General features: G+C 46.6%; 1 protein-coding gene across 1 annotated transcript in view; it reads right to left on the bottom strand.

Moving 5' to 3' along the window:
* Nucleotides 1-6: 6 nt before the first annotated feature.
* ccdc102a (coiled-coil domain containing 102A) overlaps nucleotides 7-17,556 on the bottom strand; it is an 80,297-nt gene continuing 62,747 nt past the window's right edge. Inside the window, exons 7-9 of the mRNA XM_076288140.1 lie at nucleotides 14,890-15,060; nucleotides 13,320-13,423; nucleotides 7-496 (exon numbers count right to left, since the gene is read on the bottom strand). Of these exons, the coding sequence (XP_076144255.1) occupies nucleotides 358-496; nucleotides 13,320-13,423; nucleotides 14,890-15,060 (414 nt within the window). The 3' untranslated portion in view covers nucleotides 7-357. The remainder of the gene's footprint in view (nucleotides 497-13,319; nucleotides 13,424-14,889; nucleotides 15,061-17,556) is intronic.

Below are 17,556 nucleotides of genomic sequence, written 5' to 3'. Positions count from 1 at the left end.
TCAGTACTCAGCTCCTCTGGGTCCTCCTCCCAGCGGTGTGTGTGTGTGTGTGTGTGTGTGTGTGTGTGTGTGTGTGTGTGTGTGTGTGTGTGGAGGAGCTGGGGGTTCGGGGTGGGGGGAGGTGGTACTGACAGGAGCACACAGCTGTGAGGTGCCACAGCTTCAAAAAGGCAGTAAGTTTGAGGTCATCAACCAGTCCACTCCGAGTCCACACATGCCTTTCTGTCTGTCTGTCCACCTGTCTAAGGACTGGGCCAAAAGAGCTCTGGTGAGGAGCTGCAAGCCCAGAGCTGGGTGTGGTCAGTCTTAAGTCCTCGCCTGGACAGAGCTCAGGCCAGTGGCTGGCTGTTTCTGTTCTTAGGGGATCTGAATCTGCAGCTCTTCGTCCTCCTCATCCTGGTCGCTGGGGGGTCCGTCTGGATTGTCCGTGCTGAACCGAGCCGAAGCAGACGTCCTCATCTTCCCAAAGAGCCCTGGACTCTGCTGTCGCCGCAGCCTAAAAGAGACAGAGAGAGAGAGAGAGTTCATCTTGGATACAAATCTATCTGCTATATATTGTATTCCAAGCATTCTCTATGTAAACCTTATGCTTAAATGTTTAAATGCTTTGGCAATGCACAAATATTTGTCATGCTAATAAAGCACACTTGAATTGAATTTCAATTGACAGACAGAGAGAATGAGAGAGACAGAGAGAGAGAGAGAGAGAGAGAGATTTTACCACATGATTTATGGTCTGTTTATGTATTATAATGTGTTGTGTTCTGTGCTTTGGCAACACTATTTTCCACCAAATTGGTCAAGGGAATAAAGCATATTGTTTCAGAGCGAGTGAGAAAAAGAGGGAGAGAGGGAGAGGAGAGGGGGAGAGGAGGATGGTGTAAAAAAGCGAGTGAGGTGAGAAAGGTGTCTTCCTCTTGTCCTCCTCTCTCGACTTCCCAGGGACAGGTTGACAATAAGTAGACTAAAAGGTAAACAATATCTCCCACCTCAATGAATAATTCACAGACACTTTCAAACAGGCTCACTCAGGTCTAGCCCTGCGGCCAAGCTTCTCCCATAGTCACCAATACCCCTGAGCCAGCTAAAGGAAACTACCAGCATTTCTTAGCCCCGCTGCCTGCCAATGTTATACAGCCTCCCCAGTCCTCCGCAAGGTGCTATTTCAAACTGAACTGCAATGGCGGCAGGTGATCTTCACTGGATGAAACTTGGCCAAGTCACTCCAGAACGGGAGCGGATGAGAAACAAACGTTTGCCTGTGTGATTTATCAGTGGTCAGACCTGGAGGGACGCCTCCTCATTCTGCGGTGATTCATGGCATTCATCAGTAGCCAAGCCAAGCCAAGCCAACCCAGCGCCATGCTGCTCCACTCTGGTCTGGTCTCTGCCACTGCGTCCCTCAATTGCTGCTCTCTTAGCCAGCATTAGCCAGCTGCCACCCCCCACACCCCCCATCCCCATCCCCATCCCCACTAATGACAAAGACAAACAGGCATGAGACCAAGCTCAGCATATTTAATTCCTTAAACCAACATGTTCTCCCTCACACACACACACATAAGTAAACACTCACAAACAAGAGTGAGCACACACACAACCTCTTCACCACACTCTCTTTCATTCTCTCTCCATCTCTCTTCCTCTCTCTCTTTCATGTTTTCCATCTCTCTCTCTCTCTCCCTCTCTCTCTTTCATGTTTTCCATCTCTCTCACTCTCCATCTCTTTTTCTTCCTCTCACTCCCTCTTTCCATCCCACTCTCTCCATCCATCCATCTCTCTCTCTCTCTCTCTCTCTCTCTCTCTCTCTCTCTCTCTCTCTCTCTCTCTCTCTCTCTCTCTCTCTCTCTCTCTCTCTCTCTCTCTCTCTCTCTCTCTCTCTCTCTCTCTCTCTCTCTCTCTCTCTCTCCGTCTCTCTGCCCTCTCTCCAGGCTGCCACCAGTTCTGGTGTCAGTGGCTCTGTCGGAACTGATTAGGGCAAAACAGCTTAATCTCCCGGAAACGAGCGGTCAAACAATACCTGCCCACCGAGAGGCCTGCTGGGCACATTTGCCAGCTGTCCAGGTAAATAGACTTTCATTAGAGGGATGGAGGATGAATGGAGGAAGACTGAGGAGAGATATAATGAAGGAGACAGTAGAGGAGGTGTGTGTGTGTGTGTGTGTGTGTGTGTGTGCGTGCGTGCGTCATTGGAAGTGAGACAAGGCTGGAAACTAAATTGTGTGTGTCTAAGTCTTGAAATGTATGAGACGCAGGCATGTATGAGACAGTGTGCACAGTAACAAAAGAGAGAGGCTATGACAGCCACTGAGAGAACCAGACAAAGAGTATGTGTGTGTGTGTGTGTGAGAGAGAGAGAGAGAGAGATAGAGAGAGAGAGAGAGAGAGAGAGAGAGAGGAGAGAAAGAGAGAGAAAGTGAGGGAGAGATGTGTGCATGTGTGAGTGCATATATATAAAAGTAAGTGTGTGTTTGTGTGTGAGAGAGAGAGAGTGAGAGAGAGAAAGTGAGGTGCATATATATAAGTAAGTGTGTCTGTGTGTGTGTGTGTGAGTGAGTGTGTGAGAGAGAGAGAGAGATGTGTGAGTGCATATAAGTAAGTGTGTGTACATGTGGGTGTGTGTGGGTGTGTGAGAGAGAGAGATAGAGAGAGAGAGGGAGAGAGAGATGTGTGCATGTGTGAGTGCATACTGTATATATATATATATAAGTAAGAGTGTGTGTGTGTGCGTGTGTGTGTTCACACTATTTGAGTGTGTGTGTGTGTGTGTGTTCAGCAGGAGTGAGGAGAGAAAAATAGGAAGAGAGTGTGTGAGCAGCAGCGAGAGACAGGCGATGACTCACACAACTGATCAATTATACAGCAGCTCTTATGAACTGCACCCTCAAGCTAAGGCACTGGAGGCCACACACACACACACACACAAGCTGAGGCCAGCATTCACAGAGCTCCTCTCACTTATTCATTAATATAGGATGGGGATGATACAGCACACACACACACACACACAGGTATACACGCATGCATGTCCACACACACTGAAGATATGCAGACAAGAGTAAAAGTAGACAGGTGTGCTGGATGGGGGTGAGAGAGATTTGTGGTGCTGGACTATATGATAGCGGCCCAGGTGTTCCGTGTGTGTGGGTGGTATGTCTGTATGTACGCGCACGTGCGTGTGTGTGTGTGTGGTTTATCTGTGTGTACATGTATTTGTGTGTGTGTGTGTGTGTGTGTGTGTGTGTGTGTGTTTGTGTGTGTGGTTTATCTGTGTGTACATTTATTTTTGTGTGTGTGTGTGTGTGTGTATGTCTGTACATGTGAGGGATGAATCACGTGGATGGTCAGACATGGCACTGGACCACCGTGGCTAGCGTCCAGTGTCCAGCGTGCTGTAATGCTTGTCCAGCATATGGAGGCTGGTTAGCTGAATTAGGACCAGTAATGGGCGTAATGAAGCCAAGAGGGGTTCAGAGGGAGAACCGTGTCACAGAGGCCCCACAGCTGCCCACCACATGGACACTGCAGGCCAGCTGCACTCTATAGAGAGCTGGACATGGCTCTAATAGACACGACTGAGGAATGAGACTTTTCAAGAATCAGAATTACGGGTTTTAAAGCTCACTAAGTCTACAGGTTTTCAATAGGGATGCACGATATATCGGCGGCCGATATATTATTGGCCGATAAGTGAAAAAATGAAAATATTATTATCGGTCCGATAACAGAATTCTGGCCGATAATTTGCGCCGATATTTTTTAGTCCTAATTTAGGCCTACGTAAGGTCCGTCTGGCTACACTGATCTACTTGAGCTTGGTTGGCTATACTTTTTCCTCAATATAATGTCAGCGGTGTGAATGTATTTCACCACTCTTACACAGGGCCCTATTTTAATGGTCTGAAACGGAAGTGTCTTTGTGCAAAACGCAAGTGACTTTGTGGGCGGATCTTGGGCGCTGATGCTATTTTACCAGCGGTATAATTGACTGTTGCGCCCGACGCAAATCTAAAATGGGGTGGTCTGAAGTAGCTACATTAATCATGGGTGTGGTTTGGGCGTAACGTGCAATAAACCAATCAGAGCGTCATCTCACATTCCCTTTAACAACAGGCACGCTTGTTCCATAGCTGATTGCTATTATGGTGGCGTATTTGCCAGGCGCAGCCAGGATCGTTCACAGCGCTATATAATCACTGTTCAGTTGGGAACAGTTAGCTATTGATTTTTCCTCTTGACAAAATGTAATGCAGAATTGTCACAAAGACATACTTTCCGATGTTTTGGGATCACTCTCACTGAATCACGAGGTTATGAATGCATGGTGATATTTTTGCAATGTACAATGTAATCTAACATGCTCTCCCGTGCTGCCGCTGGGGCAATTCAACATCACGTCTCCTTAAGTCCTCTAATATTTCCTAATTTATGTCATCAACACATCCGTGATTCGTGAAATGTGTACGCTAGATGTATGCCTATTTTTTCACATCTTAATGGACACCACACTGATTTCCCTCGAGTGGTAATATATATTTTTTAAATTATGTATGGTTTACAGAAATGGGAACTGCGATGTATAGATGAGAGGAGCGAAGTGTGCGTTGCGCAGCATAGGCGGCCAAGCAAGGGCTCCTTACCCTCAGGCAACTCAACAAGAGAAACAGTTTCCAAGTTGACCTAACTTTCAACTTTGCACAGTATCCCATTAACTGCATGACAGTAGGCTATTTACAATATTTTCTGTTAAGTAGAGTTTGTAAACACGTTATCATCAACTTAATGCACGCACAACATTTGTTTGAGCAGGAGAGAATAACAATGAATTGATGCAGCAACTACAGAAGTTATAAAAGCTGATTTAAGCTAATTCACTAACTCAAGACTTCAAGGCATGGATATAAAACGTTTTTTGAAAATAACGAAAGGATGGAGGGAACATAACAAAGCTTGGAGTTATTTCAGATGGGCTACAACAAGGTAGGCAAAATTATGGTGCTTAAACCTTAGCGCAGCTGGAATAATGCTTAGGCTGATGTTAAAGCGCACGCGATGTTTAAAGCCATACACAACAGTACATTGGAACAAAACTGAAGGTAACTTTAGCCTTTATAGGGCTGTATAAAGTTGTCCAAATTAATAGGTCATAATTAGGCGTTGTTATTGTAAAGATATTGCATGTAGATGTTGTACTATATAGGCTACTAAATGTTTAGGTCACCAAGGCACGAACAAAACCGGGAAATGGACAAATATTATTAAGGCTTTGAATGTTTCCGTCTGTGCACGGGGGTGTCTGTAGATTGGTGTGCAACGCATTCATTCATGCAGGCCTGTGGTCATGCATGCGCCCTTAAAATAGCATCTGTATTTGCGCCACAGACTTTAGACCAGGGAGTTCCTGGTCTGTGGAATTGTTTTCTGAAACTGCAAAATATCAACAGTGAACGTTTGCGCCGGAACACACCCCGTCTTTTCGCTGAACCGCCCCCGTGGGCGCAATCGGATTATCTAATTTACCGGCATGTACCTGTGGAGGGAAAATTCCTATATGCGCTGACTGCAAAATAGGAAAGACAAAAGCGCGAGTATACAAAGTCAATTGCGCTGGGACGCAAAATAGAGCCCAAAATCTGTGGATATGCGTTAATTTGGGAATCTGTGCATCTCAAAATCCTCTCGTGAATGATCCGCCATTTAACCTTAACAGAGCGGAGCTCAGCCCTATCTAGAGTCGCCTTGTGCTGATGTGTTTGTTTTTTTGCGCTGGTCGGGGAAACAAATAAACAAACTCGTGAGTGGGACGAGTACATAAGTAGGCCTAGTTCTAAGTTGTGTTTTAGTATTATATTTGCATTACTTTAGCTTGGGTTTTGTATTATTACCTAGAAATATGCTAACCATTCCTGCTTCAGTTCCAGACAGGTCATCATAATAAGTTATTAAAACCTTCGGGGCTAACCCCTTTGATTTCTGCTGCAGCAGGTTGTGCGCAACAGAGTAGACGGACATAAGATACAGTCTGAGGAGTTGCAGCTTTATTCAGTTACCCGCAGTTGAAACTAAACCTAAGTTTCCCTCACAAACTCTGATTTGGTCGCTATACTGTAGCTTATTCCCAGCTGAGCCGTTTATGAGTGTTTAGTCCTAAATGAAAACGATTCATACTCTCTAGCCACTCACTCGCAATTCACTGACGTCAGGTTCACTTAAAGGAGCCACACATACTGTAGGGCTAGGCTACTGTTATGTTGACTGCCGTACTATTGAGGACTATTATGAGTTCTGTCCATCATTTGGTGGTAGGTAAAATTACTGCAATAAAATTATGCTTATTAAATGCTTACCCCAAATCACTTTTCACAATTTTTTTTCAAGAGTAATATTATCGGTTATCGTATCGGTATCGGCCACAACAAACCAATAAATATCGGTTATTGTTATCGGCCCTAAAATTCCATATGGGTGCATCTCTAGTTTTCAATGTTTTTTCTATGGGAAAACCATGCATTGCTATTGTTTATCTGACCTAGCAACAGTTACACGGAATGTAGGACTTGACAAAGGGTAGACATGGGTGTATGGTTGTGTGATTTGGGGATCAATGGTGTAATGCAGATGCACAACGTTTCGATTTCATCTCGATTTTCATTCGCAGATCAAATCCGATAACAGAATACATACAAAACGGAATCAGCAATAATGTAGACGTAGCCTAAGAATCCCTCAAAGTTAGAGAGGGGTAGAAAGAGAGAGAGAAAGAGAGAGAGAATACTATCTAAGAACCCTGTGAGTGGAAGGGGAGAGTGTGAGTGAGACAGATATGCAGATTTGTGAGAAAGTGTGAGAGAGGAGCAGAGAGAGGAAAGGAGGCCACCCGTCCTGCCTGGGTTAATTACATTTCCATGCACCGGTGGCTCTGGCGGTGGCGGAGGCAGTGGTGAGGGGAGCGGAGGGGGAGTGGGGGGAGTGGGAAATCCCAGCAGACGGTGCACCAGTGCACCCCTGGCCACTGCAGCCTTTAATGACGGTGTTAGGGGCCCGGGGCCCACAACAAGACCTCACTGCAGCTTAAGAGGCCTGATTATTATTTTTTTTCCGATTGTTTAAAAAACAGCACTCACTGATGCACTTATTCTTATTGTACTAGACCTTTTTTCCTTAAAATTGTCCTAGAATTGTTGAGAAAATTGCTTTGAAAAGCTTAAACTGTTAACCATGTTGTGAGTCACTTTGGTTAAAAATGGCATATGTCAGCCATATGTAATGTAATGTAATGTAATGATTATGGTGGGCAAGACTACAGGTAGGGGGCTGCGGCTGCTGCTGTGTTGGGAGAGTAGGGGGCTGTGCTGGGTGGATGGCACATGGGGGTCAGGACTGTAGGCAAGGGCTGTGTTGGGGGAGGGTATGTGGAGAGAGTGTGTGGGGAGAGTGTGTGTGGAGAGTGTGCGGAAAAGTAGGGGGTTGTGTTAGGTGGGTGCCTGGACTGTAGGTGGGGGACTGTGGTGGGAGGGTGTGTGGAGAGAAACGGATAAACTAGAACGTCATCCATCTGATGATGAGCCTGGATGCTCCGAATGCCATTTTCTGGGGAGATGTTTTTTTCAAGGGAGGAGCTGGATTTTGTTTATTTTTCTCATGTTTGTTCTCTCTGAGCACCTGCCACAACTGCAAGTGCAAACTTTTGCAGTTCTAAGTTTGAGTGCACCAGAGGAAGTATGGGTGGGTATTATACTTCCCCATCCTGACACACACACACACACACACACACACACACACACACACACACACACACACACACACACACACACATCTGGTCTGCACCATGTTAATAGGCCCAAATTGCCCATAATAGGAACATGGTCACAGTGGTGAGCTACAGGGCTAAAAGCTTTTTGATTCGCGCCCCAAAACACTTAATGCTGGTAGGTTACATTATGGCCAACATGGAGCAGAGGGAGATGGGAGCGGGGGGGTGGGGGGGAGGGGGTTGAGAAATTATGTTTTTGTGTGTTTGCAGTTGTACATGAGTATCATGACACAAACTCAGCCTCTCTGCCTAATGAACTGAGTGTGTGTGTGTGTGTGTGTGTGTGGGGTCACATGCCTCTACCCTGGGGAATATGAGACCAACTGGGCCAATAGAGTAAAGGCTGGCACGTTTGTTCACTCTGTGTCAACTACATGTCTGGTCACTATGACTGCATGTGCGGTTGGTTAGGTCATGCTGATAAAGAATGAGGAGGAGGAGGACTGGGAGAGATATGAAAAGCACATCACCAGTACACTGTAATGGAGAGACAAACTGCCATTCCGTGGTGGGGTGCTGATTGGATAATACATTCAGTAGGGAATACTAATTGGATGAGACAAGATGAGTCAAGGCCAGTCATGGGATAACAAGGACCAGGGGTGTAGTGGGCGTTGGACGCGGGGGAACGCCGTCCCCCCACTTCTTGGAGCATTGTTTTGAGCATTTTAATAAGCATTTGTTAATATAACATCTGTTGTTACCAGTGATAACAACGCATCATGCAAACGTCTCCAATTAGGCCTCTTTGTCATAAAATTCAAGAATGACCGTCATGCTGTAGCACTCCACCATGCGTAAAGACATTAAAAACTGCGCAGCTCGTCATTCCGCGTTACCCGAAAGTAGCTAGAAAGTGGCTAGAAAACCATAGATACAACTGCCTGTATCCGAATCTAGCAAGCATCTTCATGGCCCACTATTTGCAATTCCTTCGTTTGTGTTTTGCAGAAAGCAGGTAGGCTAATCCAGTGGTCAAAATGACACGAAGCATGTGTGAGTAATACGAGGGATTTTTAACGAGGGAGCTCCAATATAAGTGATAAGGCTATTTTACCATAAGTAATGACCCAACGGTGAACCTGAACAACTTTAGGAAAAACTTACGATTGGTGCAGCGTGCAGCTACTTCATCCAAACAAAAACTTTTCAAATGACTGGCACTTGCCTGCCCAATGTTCTTTCTGTTATTTTTTTTGTTTTATTGACTGTGCGCCTCTGCATTTTAATCATTCGCAATGACATTTGACGCCCCCTCAAATTGAGCTACGCTGACCACACAGCGTGTTGAATGCGTGAATCCTGCTTGTGCTATTGTTATTGCTATGGTTTACGTGTGGCAATGAATGAAGCCATGCCGCGGCATGTTATGCGTCAAGGAGATTAGATTACGCTAGATTACATAGGCTACTCTACATTATGGTTTGTCTGTTTATTGTATGATACAACAAAAGTAAAAGCTACAGACCATATTCATAGACTTTGGTGGAAAAGTGTAGTTTGGGTGAAGACATTATATGCTACATTTTGAAGCTAATCCATATAATTTAAATGTTTTTTTTAATTCGATTTCATGTTCACGAAAGCTGGTAATTTTGGCCTTGGCCTTACGCACCGATGTATGTGGAGGTGCGTGACAGTTTTTGCAATGATGTCATTAAAATAGCGTCCCCCCACTTTAAAAATCCCCACTACACCACTGACAATGACAGTTCTTTGCTGCACACTCACTCTCACTCTCACTCACTCTCACTCACACACTCACTCACTCACTCTGGATTAAGGTTGGGCCTGAGGGTGGGAGCGCCGACAATGCTTGGCTGCTCTCGGCTAGCTGGAGATCGATATACACACACACACACACACAAAAGGGGGCTGGATTTTCTTCCCTCTCATTTCACAAAAGCTTCTTTCAGATAGTGTTTAGTAGAGACTGCCAAATAGCCTGTCTGTCACACATATAGCAATCCTTCAGACACACACACACCATAATCAGCTACACACACACACACACACACACACACACACACACACACACACACACACACACACACACACACACAGTGGAGCTGTCAGGCCGTGGAGGTGTGTGTTAGCGTGTTGGGTTGTTACGCGTGGCGGCGGTGACGGACCTGGACAGGCAGAAGGGTCAGATTAAAGACCCCTGAAGCCATTACAGGAGCACAGATGCCCAGCGAAACGCAAGGGTCAGGATGTTCCCCGTTATGACGCTCCGACATCGTTCCCAGAACGCTTCCCTCGGACGCTGTTATCGCTGGCCTTCTGCCCAGCACTGGCCGTATCTCTCTGTGTGTCCCTCCCATACATACACACACACACACACACACACACACACACAAGCCCTCACTCACTTTCTCACCCTCCCCCCTCTCTCATACACACACACAAACACACAGATCCTGCTCCCTCTCTAGCCTATGACCTCACTGCTGTTCACACAGCTAGGAAGCCAAAGGTCAAACCGAGTGGAGAGAGGGGGAAAGAAATGAATGTGTGTTTGTGTGTGTGTGTGTGTGTGTGTGTGTGTGTGTGTGTTTGTGTGTGTGTTTCCTTCTAGAAATCCACCATGCCTTAGAGGGATCACCTGCCTTCCGAGCAGCTATCGATTCAGGCCAGAGATTTTATAGCTGTCCAGTATGAGAAGTCGTAAAGAGCTTTCTCTCCGCACAAACAAAAACAACAGGAAGAGAGAGAGGACAGAGGAGTGAAATAAAATGGGAAAATTACTATTAAAAACCGTTTCTACAAAAACGTATAGGTGAGTATTTAAGTGTGTGAGTGTGTATGTGTGTATGCGTGTGTGTGCGTACAGTATGGCATGTACGAAGATTGTGCTTTTCATCTATGCAGAGTGATGGATGGGAGTGCAAGCTGAATCTCACACACACACACACACACACACACACACACACACACATATACACACACATCCCCCCGTGTCTGCCCTGCCGCTTTGGCCAGCAGCTTCGCCTGCCTGCCTGTGTGCATGCGCCCAACACCACCCTTCATCACCATGACTACCGTGCTCCAACTCGTTACTCCATCCATCTCCTTGACAACCGCTCCTCCTTTTCAACGGTCACCCTGAAAAGCCCAAACCAAGGGTCCCCCACGCCTTCCGGTGTTCTGCTTGAGACTGTGGCTGGCAGGACTGTGGCTGGCAGGACTGCCCGCTGCCCAGAGGAGCTCTGCTCAGTTGACTGCCACAGGTAGGCACAGGTAAGCCACGGCCACTCGGCACATGCAGCGTGCAGCGGCTGGGATTTTGCACTCTTGAGACTCAGTGGACTTTGAGAGTCTGAGTGGACTTGGATTCTGCTGAGAAGCCAGAACTGCTACAGCATTAACATTCCTACACATTCCCATAAAATCAGGAGGCAGCGTGAACAGTGAATATCACATTAGCGGCACTTATCAGAGCCACCACTAAGTGCTCCAATCTCTCTCTCTCTCTCTCTCTGTCTCTCTGTCTCTCTCTCTGTCTCTCTCTGTCTCTGTCAATTCAATTCAATTCAAATAAGCTTTATTGAGCATGTATACAGATTCAATACATAAATATATAAGATAAACAAAACAATGTTGATTAAATAATAGTAATAAATAAATTATAATAAAAAAGAATATTAATTTAATAAAAAAATAATAATGAATGATAATAATAATAATAAAATAAATAAATAAATAAATAATTTATTTTTTATTTATTTTTTTCAAATTGAGACTATGTTTAGATTTCTGCTCTTTCTCCATTATGTTTTTTCTCTCAGTTTGTGGCACTTAAACACAAACTGGCGGAGAGCTGTAGGGATTGTTCTTCCCTAGGAGGGTTTTCATTTTTGAATGATCGTCTAGACCTTTAAATTGTGGGTTTTTTTCTAGAAATTTAGCGTAAAAAGAATTTCAGTAGAGTATATTTGGTGCACCTCAGAAGGAAGTGTTTTTCATCCTCAATCTCCATGAGGGTCACAGTGGGAGCAAATTCTTTGGTGTCTCTCTTGCCAGGATCTTTTATGCCGTCCAGTTTCAATTTGCAATTTATGGTCACCTGTATTTTGTTAGGTAACAACTTTGTGGTGGTTTTAATTTAACCAGATAATTTGCTAGTTCGTATTTTCGGTTAAATCCGAAAGGTAACAATTAATTTTCTTATTATGTTGGGCGTCTTCTAACCATTGGGATATGTAGGCACTTTTGTTGTTATTGTGGATTTCTTTTAGTAGTATTGGTTTTGTATCACTAATGTCATTGTCGTTTATAATCAAATTTAAGAGGTTGTCTTTATCTGGTCCTGTTGAATTTTCAAGGAGCGCTTTATGGTTTAGATTTTGAGGGTCTGAACCTTTTAAGTGCATCCAGAATTTTATGGATCTTTTTGTGATGGCCAGGGACATAGGGAAACGACCTAATTCAGCCCTGCCTGTCTCTCTCCCTGTCTCTCTCTCTGTCTCTCTCTCTGTCTATCTCTCATTCTTTAGGCCCAGTGAGTGGTGGTGGTGCCTTCCTGCTGACGGGACCCCAGTCCAGGTGCAGGGCACGAAGGCTAAACGCCTTGCACTTCCTCTGGTTACTCTTGACGATAACCTGATGAACCACCGATACACACGCATCGATACACACTCTTGCTTTACACTCGGCCGAGATAACCCTGTGACCAAGACCACACACACACACACACACACACACACACACACACGAGTTAGGGGCAGGAGTTAAACAATGAAGCTCTGCAGAGAGGGCGTGTCAGCCCTGGCGTCTCCATGCCAACAGGGCTGCCTATCGCAGCACTCCCAGATGCGTTTCCATGCCGACTCGCCTGTCGCTCTGCTCTCCCGAGCTGTGGGGGTGTCCAGAGCTCTCCCTGTTACTAAGGTAACCCGCAGCTCTGCAGCCAGTGATTGGCTGTGGAAGGGTGGGAGCCAGGAACGCAGGCAGAATGATAAGGCAGGAGCGAAGAGGTGGGGAAGAGAGGGATACAGAGAGGGGGAGAGAGAGACAGGGAGAAAGAGAAAGACAGATAGAATGATAGAGGGAGACAGACAGAAAGGGAGGAAGAGGGAGAAAGAGAGAGGGAGAAAGAAAGAGAGAGGGGGTGAGTGAGAGAGAGAGAGAGAGAGGGGGGGGTGAGAGAGAGAATGGGAGAAAGAGAGAGAGAGAGGGAAGAGATATAGACTTGGTGCTAAGTTGAGCGGTACTATCAGGCAGACGCAGACAAGACTGGGAGGGGGACAGAGTAAGTGAGCATGAGAGAGAGAGAGAGAGAGAGAGAGAGAGAGAGAGAAAGAGAGAGAGCTGGAATCAGCAGCTCTACACTGATGCTCACACCACTATCAACAGGGAGAGAAACTGCCACAACCACAGGCAACTATCCCATTTAGAATATGTAGGTTTGAGTGTGTTGTGTTCGTAAGAGAGGTAGAGATTAAGTGTGCTTGTGTGTGTGCTTGTGTGTGTGTAAGAGAGAGAGAGATGGAGAGTGTGTGTTACCTGGACTGTAAATGTTCCAGCTGGACCTGGAGGTTCTCTGTCTGTTCCACCTGCTCATCGAGGGACCGCTGGAGCTTTCGGCTCTGGTTATGGGCTTCATCCAGCTGTAGTACACACACACACACACAGAAAAGGAGAAGGAGAAAATAACAATGGTAGGAGCAGAGCCTTATAGAGCCATAGCAGTGCATTGATAAAGGCTACAACACATTAATTACTACTGTAATCTAAACCAGTGTTTCCCAAACTTTTTTTCTGGCGACCCACTTTTTAAAAATGACAGACCATCGCGACCCATTTCACTTCAAATCTACCCTGCAACCACCAAACACTGTTTTAGGCCACAGGTTCTCCAACTTTTCTATGCCTCCCCCAACCATACATTGCTATAGGATCTAGATAGATAGATCCTGCTTTGAACACGGTAGTGTTGCATTTTGAGCACCATCAGCGTGAAAAGTTGGAAATGACTACTGAAAAGATACGTTTTAATGCGCATCCGAGAGTTTGGGGAAATTCTCGCATGTTGCGCATTCGTCAGCATAGTAAAGCTGTTTCTGTATTTCTAAAAAAAATGCTGTAGGCTAGGCCTACGTTGCGTTGCAAATGGGTCCATAACACTGTGGAACACTTTGGAGTTCGCGAGGTAGAAAACGAGAGAAATAGTGTTTAAAATGTCTATTTAAATTGTAGCCTAATATAATGCACTGTTGTGCATTTTAAATCAGAAATAAGAATGTGAGGAGGTTGCTATTAACTTTAAAGATTGCATCTACAATCGAAACTATCTACATGCAAATTGAATATCCTTATCCGGTCTATGGATGTCTGCTTTAGTTGACAGCACGGTCACTAGATTTTAATCGGTAAAGTTGAGGAACTGGTTTCTGTTAATGTTCGTGCAAATAGGCGGATTCATGTCCCTTGCAGTTTGTAACTGCGAGGTACAGGTCATGGCAGGCGCCCCACAGAACGGTTTCATTTTCAGAGGTAGATATCCATGCTCTGGCTCCCCCTCTGCGATGCGTTCGTCCCCCAGTTTCATGCGCCAGTTTCATGAGCTTTTATGACAAAACCGTAACGGTGGTAGTTAACAAACGACATCCTAATAGAAAACTGTTAACTTTCCTGGTATCAAATGACAAATGGTATCAGTTAGACCTATAACACAACATAAATTGTGCTGGGCTGGCGACCCAAATAAATTCTCCTGCGACCCACCCGTGGGTCGCGGCCCAGACTTTGGGAAACACTGATCTAAACCACAACGAGCTGAGGAGCAGACACAAACATTATCATTTATCATTTGGTGGATGCCAGTGCTCTCAAATACACTCATTAATCCTGCCAGCTTCCAAGGAATCAACCAGGTGTTTGTGTGTGTCTGTGTGTGTGTGTGTGTGCGTGTGTGTGTGTGTGTAAATGTGCTGACATCATCCTAATCTTCGAACAAGCTCTTTCTTTAGAACCACAAAGTGCAAAACTGATGTATATGATGTTTGTTTTGAATGCATGTGAGTGTGCATGTGATTGAACATGTGAGTGTGTGTGTGTGTCCATGTGCACTGACCTCATCTTCAGCCTGTCCCAGCTCCTTCTTGAGCTCCTCCACGCGGAGCCGGAGCTTCTTGACCTCGGTCTCGTGCTGATCCACCCGCCGGTTGGCGTGGGCCAGCTCCGCCATCTTCTCCTGGTACTGCTTCTTCAGCTTGGTGTGGATGTGCCGCAGGTCTCCCAGCTCCTACACACACACGGGCACACACACACACACAGACAAACAGACAAACAGACAGACAGAGAGAGAAAACACAACACATTTTAGGCTTTTAAGCTTCTACTTAAGTTTCAGTAACAAACCACGACATCCAAACATTAGCCCATGTCGCTGTGTGGTGGTGGGTGGTTGTTGACTTTGAGAAATGGAGGCAGCAGGACGCCTGTGACTCATGTTGTCCACATCAGGGGGGGGGAGAGTCCACAGCCTGCCCGACCGAAGCCTCGGCTGGTCTGGAGGCGACGCGACGCGACGCGACGGTCACGGCACGGCCCCTCTGACAGGAGGAATGGGCCTCCGACACGCGCTCCAGATGTGCTCGCCGACTCTCCCGTCGAGGTATGAAGGTCGCAGGTGTCAGCGGCGCGGGGGAGAAACTGATAAAAGCCCCCGCCGACCGGTCAATAACACGCTGCTCACCACACACACACACACACACACACACACACACACACACACACACACACACAACCACCACCTCGCCAAGCTAGACGTGGCGCATACACACAATAACACACTGTGCGCCTGTTTGTCAGCGCCTCCCCGGGAGAAAATTAAAGAGTGGCGGGAGAAGAGTGTGTGTGTGTGTGTGTGTGTGTGTGTGTGTGTGTGTGTGTGTGTGTGTGTGTGTGTGTGTTGTCTCTGTGAAGAGGAGCCAAGGTCAAAGCTAATCCCCAGATAGACAAACAAAGAGCACTATGTTTTAAAATCAGCTGCTGAGGATGAAAGTTCCTTTTGTTTGTTGATCCGCTGTTTTTTTCCCCTCCTCTCTCTCTTTCTCTCCCTCTCTCTTTCCCTCTCTCTCTCCCTCCCTCTCCCTCTCCCTCTCTCTCTCTCTCTCTCTCTCTCCCTCTCTCTGAGGGCTGTGGAATGGGAACATCCTGTCTCATTTCGCCCGGTTAGTTTCCTCTGCTGCTTTCCCTCTTTCCTGAACCTCTGGGCTCCACAGAGAAGGATGGAGGAAACTGCCATGCTCTTTTTTAGTGTCTCATTTTTCTTCCTTAAGTCCTCACTAACCAGGCGCAGAGATTGGAGCCTCTGCATTCTGGAGTTGATCTTGGGTCAGTTCTTGGTTCTTCCAGCCCAAGTAACTACAGCCTGGCCCAGATCAGTGCCTAAGCAGCCACACACTGGACTCCCGAGCTCCTCTCCAGGGTGCCGGGACGGGCCGGATGGGGCTGTACAATCCATCATGTCCAGCCAGAGAGACAGCTCTGGGTACGGACACTCAGAGCGTCAGGCCATGGGCGAGCCCAGACCAGACAAGGACATACAGAACAAAATGATGGGAAGGAAATTGAGGACAGAAAGCATTAAAACTACACACAGGAGGAGAGAGGGAGGAGAGAGGGAGGAGAGACGAGAACAGAGAGAGAGGGAAGAGAGAGAGGAGGGGAAAGGAGGTGAGAGAGGAGAGAGGGAAGAGAGAGGAGGTGCTTTGAAATATTCTTTGTGCTATTCACAAGACCCTCCGCAACACACACACACACACACACATACACACACCCCGCATCATAATTCTCCCTGTCTCTGTGTCACACACACACTTCCAAAACCACAGGCACTGACAGATACACACACACAGGAAGCCACAGACACCTTGTCCCATCGCCTCTTAATCCACATGCTCATTCTGTTCTCTCTCATTCCGCCATTCAATTATTGATGGCCTCCGACGGCACGACCCACCCGACCCTCTAGGAAACACTCTGACGGCTGCCAAGCCATCACTCAATCGCTCCATGAAGGCTTCTCTTCTCTTCGCTTCACCCAGCTCCTCGTCTTGTCGCTTCACTCGTGCTCGCGCTGCCGCAAGTCGCTAATCCCCTCCGCCCCATATCAAACTATTATTCACACGCTAATGTCTTCTCCTCAGCACAACCACAAGAAGGAAAGAAATAAAGAAAGAAAGAAAGAGCGAGTGAGAGAGGGGGATGTTAGCGGAGAGGGGCCCCGGGGGGGGGTTGGGGTACAGCAGAGCTGTTTTGTTCTCAAAGCCATAATTCGGGCAGTGGCACAGCGCACAGCAACACAGAATAAGACATGCCAGGAAAGGCCAGAGCATTACATTACTGTACCCAAGGAAAGAGCTGTTTGTCCCTTTGTGTGAGTGCACTCTGATGGGAATGGTGTGGACCAGCCTGTGTGGGCGTGTGTGCCTGTGTGTGTGTGTGTGTGTGTGTGTGTGTGTGTGTGTGTGTGTGTGTGTGTGTGTGTGTGTGTGTGTGTACCCTGGTGGGAATGGTGTGGGGCTGACAGTGGGGCATTAATTGAACTTATGTGTCTGCTGTGACAGCCTGAGTGTGTGTGCCTGAGTGTGTGTGTGTTTAACTCAAGGCGTGTGTCTGCTGTGGCAACCCGAGGGGAGGACATCATTCTGACCAGACCTCTACGAGACCTCAACCTCTGGAGCAAACACAAGGGAGATAGCAGCAGGAACAATGGGGAAGAGAGAGAGAGAGG

The sequence above is a fragment of the Alosa pseudoharengus genome, unplaced genomic scaffold (assembly GCF_046254945.1).
Source record: "Alosa pseudoharengus isolate Yale_2024_CS ecotype anadromous, Long Island Sound unplaced genomic scaffold, YU_APseudo_1.1 YU_APseudo_1.1_scf_16, whole genome shotgun sequence".
NCBI lineage: Eukaryota > Metazoa > Chordata > Actinopteri > Clupeiformes > Clupeidae > Alosa > Alosa pseudoharengus.
Note: the sequence above shows the minus strand (reverse complement) of the source record. Positions and strands in the feature narration are given on the sequence as shown.